This window comes from Gambusia affinis, linkage group LG19 (genome assembly GCF_019740435.1).
Source record: "Gambusia affinis linkage group LG19, SWU_Gaff_1.0, whole genome shotgun sequence".
Lineage (NCBI taxonomy): Eukaryota > Metazoa > Chordata > Actinopteri > Cyprinodontiformes > Poeciliidae > Gambusia > Gambusia affinis.
The window spans coordinates 22251101-22260119 of record NC_057886.1 but is presented as its reverse complement, the minus strand read 5'-3'; the positions used below and the strand labels follow the sequence as shown (position 1 = coordinate 22260119).

The following is a 9019-nucleotide window of genomic DNA, read 5'->3' as shown; positions in this document are numbered from 1 at the left end:
ATTTTCAACTTTGAAACTCAGAAATCGCATACTGTTTTTCTACAAAATTTATTAAGTTCAAAATTTCAGATTTTTTTTCTAGCAAAATTTCGACTTTTGAAACTCAGATTTTTTTATTTCTAAAAGAAAAGGGAAAAAAATTTAGATTAATCTCAAGTATTTTTTTTCCAAGGGAACTTTCAGCTTTTAAAATTCAGATATTTCCCAGCTTTTTCTTGAAAATTTCCAAGATTAATCTAAAAATTTATGACTTTTTGGCTGAAATTTAAGAACTTTTTGTACAATGGTCCTAATACACCACTGTAGTTTTGCAAGTTGTATTGCATTATTATTGTTATTATTCTTCATAGTGGAATTTAGTGACATTTGCAAAAAAAAGAACTAAATATAACATAAGTTTACACTGAATAAAACATTTGTTTTCCCTCTCTAAAGTTAAATCAGACAGATTTCACTAGTTTAACAAGTTCCAAAAATAAAAACAATAAGTTGTAAGTTTTGTCTGAAGATGCATCAGATTCATGAATATCTGCAGACAGCAGAGATCCAGTTTCAGCCTCAGCTTTCACATCTAAAATAATAAAAAGTTAAACGTTTATCTCCTTCACAGGTTTTAATTCGAACATCAGTGAAGTTAAGCAGGGAATCTGCTGCAGGACACAGATTTGAGCTGGTCAGTGTGACACTATCGCCATGGAGACAAGAACAATGTAAATATTTAAACTGAGATCAAGGCCACAAAGTCTCTGTGATACACATATCATTAATAAACCAAGTGGCATTTAAGACAATATGTTCATAAACAAGAGCAATGCAATGATTTTACTCTGACAAACAGGCGGTTATAAAACCGTGACGTCGCGCTCATCTGGACCCGACAACAAAGAATGCACAACTCAACTACACACTGGAGTACACACCGTAACACAGTTAAATACACAAAAACACACTGTAACACACACCAGTATACACACTGCAATGCAAAGAGAAATACGTATTTCTACTTTAAACAGATGGGATTTAACCTAGACTTAAAAGATGTCAGTGTTTCTTCTGTTTTGCAGTTTTCTGGAAGTTTGTTCCAGATTTGTGATGCATAGAAGCTGAATGCTGCTTCTCCATGTTTGGTTCTGGTTCTGGGGATGCAGATCAGACCAGAACCAGAAACCAGAACAATGTGGTAACACACTAATGAATATAGTAACACACCAGTACTCCCACTAACATCTGAATCAATCTATTCCAAAATAAACCTGAAGACAATAATAAACCAGTTTTCAGGGTTCGGTAGCTGATAGAATAAGACCTAATGAGCATTTCAGGCCTAAATCTGTAGAATCTGGTTCTTTGTGCAACTGCAAAATGAAATCATGAATTTAGTGCCTGACGTGACACAACATCCCGGTGTTCCCACCAGGGCCTAATTGGGAAGTGTTCGGGTCGGTCCAGTGAGCCGATTTCAGTGTGTGATTCTCTCCATTTCCTGTAGCGCTGAATAAATTCAGAACCATGTGTGATGCAAGTCTGATCAACTGAACATCTGTGAATAAATTCATACACCTGAGGACGAAAACATCAAACATCCGAGATTAACTCCGACATTTGGACCTCATGTTTTCCTGATTTCATTTCACAAGCCACAGCAGGCGAGTCATTTATTGTTTTCTGAGTTTTACTTTGATGACATTTGGTTTTTATCAGAGGTGAGTAAAGTACCCATGTAAAAGTATCACTACTACTTCAACATGTTTTTACTCAAGTGAAAGCAAAAAGTATCCATCCAAGAAATGACTCAAGTAAAAAAGTATTTGGTAAAAAGTCTACTAAGTACTGAACTGACCAAATTATTAATCATTTAATATGTAAAAATTACATCATCAGACAAACCAAAATATTAAGCTAAATGGAAATTTTGATATTTTAAGGACCACGATAATAAAAAGTAACAAAAAATAACATCAGGCAAAAGAAAATGTTTCCAAGAAGACACTGAGCGCAACTTCCTTCTTCACAAAATGTGAACAAAAGTTGAGTGGCGTCAGATTTTAGCGGTTGTAGGATTTCTCTTTCGTCTTTGGTAACAGAACATGAGTCATTTTTTTCTCTCGCTAGCGCTAGATCCTACATTTATTTTGGCTCTGTTTACCCAGAATCCTCTGTGCTGTAGTTTGCTTCCTGCTTTTGGAGCGGCCTCTGACAGAGGCATGATTCCTCACTCCAGAAACGTCACTTTGCAGTTCACTGGAAGTCACCATGTTGACCTTGAGATCTGAAGTCTAAAGTTTGGAGATGTGAATCCACTTCTATGCACCACATATCTGGAACAAACTTCCAGAAAACTGCAAAGATGCTGAAACCCTGAGTTCTGGAACATTGATATAATATATTTGCTTGATAATTTTGATGATGGCCTTTGATAAAATGTAATGCTTATTACTCGTTTCATAATTGGTTACTGTATTGTTTTCATGATGTAAAGCACTTTAAACTGTCTTGTTGCTGAAATGTGCTATACTAATAAACATGACTGATTAATTGATCGATTGATTTTTTGTCATCTTTCTGGAAGCTAAAAGAGATAGATAATTGCTTGAATAATAAATTAGCATGAAAACTTACATAAAAATATGACTTTTCGACTGTTTACGACTTTAAACGGTTTAGATGAGAAAAATATTCAGAAATGTAGAAGTAGCAATGTAGAAGTGTTTGTGAATATACTAAGAGATGTACTGTAAAAATATGGAAAATTTCAGTTCATAATAACATGAAAAACTGTTAAATTATGGAAAGATTTTGACAGAAATTCTGTGAAAAAAACAGAAAATGTACTGGCAGAAAATTACCAGAACATTTTCTGTTTTTTAGTTTTGGTTTTTTACTGTGTAGCTATAAATTTGGGATGTAAGTTAACACAGAAAGTTACAAGAGACAAACATTTCTATCCTGGAAATGCAGGAAAAAATTTACATGCGTCCTAAAAATGTGTTACATTTTATCTTCACTGCATAAAAACGATTTCTTACGACTCTATAAAAGTCACTTCAACATCACCTGTTAGCATTTTAGCTGTCTGGATAATTTCCATTGATGGAAACTCGACATGAAAATTTGTGCTGCTAAGTAAACAGATTTCACATTTCTCTCTATTTAGCGTTAAACTCAAGGCTAAAGCCTGGACTTGAAACTCCACAACCCCGTTTTTAGCAGTACAGCACAGGTCGGTACAATACTTTATGGCCTGATGTGTTCAGGAGAGTATTTCCACTGCAGGTTGGACATGTGATATGGTCAAGAAATATAAATGAATACATGAAAAAGAACAAAATGTTTTTATTATTTCGTCAGTGTGGTTTGTTCTTTAGTTTTATACAATGTAGCAATCGAAATGCTGGAGGGTTTGGATGGAGCCGGTGCAGCTTGGAGAACATCGTGTCTGGAGCGGGGTTTCCAGATCCAACCTGCCTTTAATGCTGCATGAGGATCACTGGAAGGTGTCCATATTAATGAGACCAACACAGGCCTGTTTGCTCGTTTCATGTTTCTGCTCCTGAATTTAAGCATCAAACTTTCAGCTATAAAACCTGAAAACTCTGAGCTGGAACGTCAGAACGCCCAGCAGCCCAACTGAGATCAGATCAAGCAGAACCACAACTGATCCCACATCAGCCATGGACCGAGGTAAGACCCGGGCATTTTAAACGTCAAACATGTCAGGTTGCTGTGGAAACTCTGGTGATGCTGCCGCCGCTCACCTGTCTCACCTGTGTCTCCCAGCCATTTTCCTGCTGTCAGTCATGTGTCTGGGCGCCTCCTCTCAGCCAATCACAGACAGCCAGCGGCTGTTCTCCATCGCCGTCAGCAGAGTCCAGCACCTCCACCTGCTCGCTCAGAGGTTCTTCTCTGAATTCGTAAGTCTACGGAAGCTCTGAAGGGCAAAAACTGCATGTAACCCATGCAGTTGCACCGCAAAAACACAACATCTTATCGACAAATTTGGGCTTCTATTGTGGCTATCTTAGTAAAGCTGACTTAAAACAAGATATGGGAGCTTGTTTTCAGTCAATAATTCTTTGATATTGATGAAAATGTTCTAGATCCATTGGTAGATTATTTCACTTATAGCGAGACAGTTCCCCATGTTATATGTGAATTAATCTAGAACCTTTTCATCCATTTTAAAGAATTATTTACTTAAAACAAGCTCCTATATCTTGCTAAAAAGTCACTTGTCAGTTAGTTTTGTCCTACTTCAAGTCTACTGATATATTTACAGTAGAAACCACAGCAACGCTTTATTTGAAGGGGAGTGCATAAGACTGACATGATGCTGTCATAATCATGACATAACACCTGTTATGAACATGACGGAGTCTTGATGAATGTTTATGACTGTTGTCATAAAATCTCAATCAGTAAATATTGGTGTTTTTAGTGCAAAGTTGGACTAAAAGTTCATTAAAAACATTAACTTTGCATTATTCTGTAAAAAAATGACACTTTTAATGCAAAGTTCCATTAAAACTTGCACTAAAAGTCATTATTTATTGAATACAAAGTTTACACTTTTAATAAACTTTAATGAAACTTTATTTTTGCACTGATAATGCAAAGATTTTTAATGCTTTTTTTTTTTTTTTTTGCATTATCAGTCATTATTTAATAAATGGCAACAGTCTCAGTCTTATGCACACTGATGAAAATAAAGTGTTACTGCAGCAGAACCAAAAATACTTGGTAAGATTTTGTGTTTTTGCAGTGTACAGTGTCTATGGCTGTGACTGATGTGTACTTCTGTGTACCTCTGTGTACTTCTGTGTTCTTCTGTGTACCTCTGTGTACTTCTGTGTATCAGGAGAGTTCCCTGCAGACGGAGGAGCAGCGGCAACTCAACAAGATCTTCCTGCAGGATTTCTGCAACTCGGATTACATCATCAGCCCCATCGACAAGCATGAGACACAGCGCAGCTCCGTCAGTACACATCACAGTACTACACAGTACTACAGACACTTCACTACAGGCAATCACAGTTCTACACAGCTCCAAACAGAACAGCAGAGTACTACACGGAAATATACAGTACCACGTTTGCACAGGATGACACAAAACTGTAGAATACTACACAGTACAACAGAGTGCTACATAGTTCCAAATATTAGAATAGAGTACTAATATGGAGTGGTACACTTAAATAGTACTGCACAGTACAACAGAGTAAGGCTAACTTATGTACAATTCAACAGAGTATTACACTGTACTACAACAACAAAAATAAAATACTACACTGTATCACAAAGTATACTAAGCAAAACTATAGAGCATTATACAGAACTGCACAGTATCAAACAGTACCTGATAGAACTACAAAATACTATGCTGTACTACACTAAACCTCCCCATACAACAGAGTACTACATAGTACTACAGATAATTATAGAGTACTACATAATATAGTACTGTGCTATACAGAACTACACAATAAATACTATGCAGAACTACAGAGTAGTTCTGTACTATTACACAAAAACAGAGTATTACACATAACTACACCATTCTACTCAGTACCACACAGTACTATAGAGGGCTACACAGTATCAAAGAGTACTGCATGGTTCCAAACAACAGAACAAAGTACTACACTTGCTAAGTACTACACAGTATTACACAGAGTATGGCTACTACAATAATCAAAACTGCTGAATACTATACAGTACTGCACAATGCCAAACAGTACCAGGAAGAACTAAAAAAATACTCTGATGTAATACACAAAACCTCACTATACTACACAGTACAGTAGTATACATCAGGGAGTACTGCACAATATAGAATTGCGCTACACATGCCTTCAAGACAACACACAGGGCAAACCTGACCCACCTCTACCGCCTGTCAGACACTGATTAGGGCAAATTAATCCACGAGTGTACACTACTTTATCAGAAACCATCACAGATTGTTGTCAAATAAAATGGTGGGGAAATAACATTTGGACCCCTGGATACAAGCCCGGATTTTAGTATGGGCTTCCCAGGGTTCCTTCCCGGGGTTCCTTCCCGGGGTTCCTTCCCGGGGTTCCTTCCCGGGGTTCCTTCCCGGGCCCCCTTCCCGGGCCCCGGCATTTCAGGGGTCCCGAAAGATGCTTTGTATTTTTGTGAATGAATATTAATTAATTGTATCATGTATTGTATCTGGCTAAGAGGATTTTGGCGGTGTTGTTGAAAAAATGTCTGATTTGTTCTGGCAAACGTTCATCATGAATGCTTGATTATGATTGGTCCAAGTTGGACGCAACTGTATAATGATGATTAAGTAGGGCCCGCACCGTGGCTCAAGCCCAGAGGCCCACACCCTCCTAAGTCCGGCCCTGCCGGGATACATTCAGTTTGGGAATTTTTAGCCATCGGTCCAAAAAATTTGGACATCCTGATTTAAGATCCTTTCAGAACCGCAGCTTGGGTCCATTACTAACAGTTCTGAATCTGGTGGTAGTTGGTTCTAGCTTCCGAATCCGTTGTGGATCTGCTTTGCATTGATTGGTTGCAGGTGCTGAAGTTGTTGTCCATCTCCTACCGCCTGGTGGAGTCCTGGGAGTTTCCGAGCCGATCTCTGTCCGGAGGTTCTGGTCCGAGGACCCAGATCTCACCCAAACTGACGGAACTGAAGTTGGGAATCATGCTGCTGATCAAGGTGAGAACGATCACTGCAAAAACGCAAAAATATGAACAAGTATTTTGGTCTAGTTTCTAGTAAAAATATCTTTTTACACGCAAAATCAGACAATTATTGACTTAAAACAAGCTGCTATATCATGCTGAAAAGTTACTTGTAAGTTTATTTTTCTCTAATTTCAAGTATGATACATATTTACAATAGAAAAATACCTGTATTTTTGCAGATATTAAAATTGTCAGACGATTTAAAAAAACCCCAACATGAGAATAAAAAGTATCAGACGTTTGGCCGTCGAGCCACATTACAACACTAAAAAAATGTTTTTGTGAACCATGTTGAAAAGGAAAGAAAAAAAGAGTAATTTCTTCCAGATAGTTTTATTCTTCATGACTGTCTTGGGTAAACAGTGTCTTTAGTCAGAGGCTTCCTCAAATTCACTGTAATACAGACTGCTATAAGAAATTTATTGTGCCAACAGTCATCACTATCTGTTTTTCAGTTTAGATTTTAGATGGGAAATCTATGTTCTGGCCGCCTGGGAAGAAGCAATCCTGAAAGTTTTCAGACTATATTTAACAGAAAAAAAATCTGATGTTCTGACATTATTCCAAGTGGACTGATGAGATTATATTAAAATGCTCTTCCAATAATCGGGAGTACTTAAAACTACAGTAACTTGTATAAAAAAAATATATTTTTACATATTTGTTAAAACTGACATCATATTCTGACAGATAATCTGTGAAAAAATGAATTTCCTCTTCTCTCAGTGCTAACTGAGAAATACGCCACTTGTTCTGAAACAACCAATCAGAACCAGGACGATGGTTTTAACGCTGTCAATCATGTTTATGTACACGCTCCTCAAACCCTCCTCCTGTCTCTCTACTACACTACAGCTAGCACAGCCTGTCATAAATGATAAAGCTAGTTAGCATGATTACAGATAAATAGTTTTCCCGTAACTATAAGTTGTTTCTCTGCCATTAGCACAGTTAGCAGTGCATACATGAGCATAAATACTAGCGCTAAGACCCTCCTCCTGGCTCTGATCGGTTGTTTTTGACCGGGAGTATTGTATTTGGCTAAAATACCTCAATGAAGAGGTAGAGGAGCGTGATTTTTTTTTTCAGATTATCTGCTTCATAGCATTCTGTCACAACAGACATTTTCAAAATAAAAGTTAATACTGCATCTTTGTCGGATGAAAACCGGCACAAAAATCTTGCATGAATCATTACTGTCTCTCTGTGAACCTGTCACCTGAGAAACTGACCACCTGAGCTTGCAGGCCAATCAGGACGTACCAGAGATCTTTACTGACACCTCAACCCTCCAGTTGGCGCCTTACGGAAATTATTATCAGAGTCTGGAAGCTGACGAGTCGCTGCGGAGAACCTACGAACTGCTGGCGTGCTTCAAAAAGGACATGCACAAGGTAAACAAAGAGTTAAAGGAAGTCGCCGTGATTTAACAATGACACAATGATGAGATCAACAAGGGATTGATTGTTCTTTCAGGTGGAGACTTACCTGACCGTGGCGAAGTGTCGGCTCTCTCCAGAGGCAAACTGCACTCTGTAGCCACGCCCAACCGGATTAAGCCCCGCCCCTTGTCGTAGCGTAGGTTCTGCTTGGTGGTGTGTCGTTCCAGCTGAAATTCTGATGTTGCTGTGATGGAAGCTGTCAACAGGAAGTGATGTCACAGCAGTCGTATTGTGTAAAATAAAGTGTCTGTGTTGCATTTATCTCCTGTTGTTTTCTCTGACTGTTAAAAGACGATCCAGATGAAAAACTGCAAAAAACTTTACACAGATCACCTGAAGTAGAGCACTCCTTCTCTGCTTTTAACAGAACTTACTATTCAAGTCCTGATTAATTATTATCTGATTTATTACCTGCAAAATTAACAGTTGAAAGAGCCATTTCTGCCCTTAATTCAGCTACATACCTCTGGTAACAATTAATGCATAAATATATATATGGAAAAAGTCAGCAGAATTTCTCTGTTTTTTAGTAAGAGTTGTTAGGTTGGACAGTGCAATAGCACTTAATGGCATACTATATTAGTATAGTATACTACTATTATAATATAATAGTAGTACTACTATATTATAGTAGTACTACTACATATATTTACTCAAGTAAAAGTAGAAAGTATCCGTCCAAGAAATTACTTAAGTAATAGTAAAAAAGTGTCAAAGTATAAAATTAATTATTTAATATTTAAAAATGACATCATCAGATGTAATTTGATGATGTAAATTAAAGGGAGTAACTTATATTATAAGCATAACTTATAATATAAGTTATATCTTAACTTATATTTAAGTTAAGTTCCATT

The 9019-nt window shown here is 37.3% G+C and overlaps 1 protein-coding gene across 1 annotated transcript; it reads left to right on the top strand.

Moving 5' to 3' along the window:
• The first annotated feature begins 3458 nt into the window (after positions 1–3458).
• On the top strand, positions 3459–8423 carry gh1 (growth hormone 1). The gene is made up of 6 exons (XM_044100026.1): positions 3459–3681; positions 3778–3911; positions 4856–4972; positions 6548–6691; positions 7968–8114; positions 8197–8423. The coding sequence occupies exons 1-6, from the start codon at positions 3672–3674 to the stop codon at positions 8257–8259; spliced, it is 615 nt and encodes a 204-aa protein (XP_043955961.1). The 5' UTR covers positions 3459–3671; the 3' UTR covers positions 8260–8423.
• The last annotated feature ends 596 nt before the right edge of the window (positions 8424–9019 follow it).

Coding starts and splice junctions, on each gene's coding strand:
- gh1 (XM_044100026.1), top strand. Junction 4,973..6,547: donor ATGAGACACAGCGCAGCTCC/GTCAGTACACAT, acceptor GATTGGTTGCAG/GTGCTGAAGTTGTTGTCCAT. Junction 6,692..7,967: donor GAATCATGCTGCTGATCAAG/GTGAGAACGATC, acceptor CTGAGCTTGCAG/GCCAATCAGGACGTACCAGA.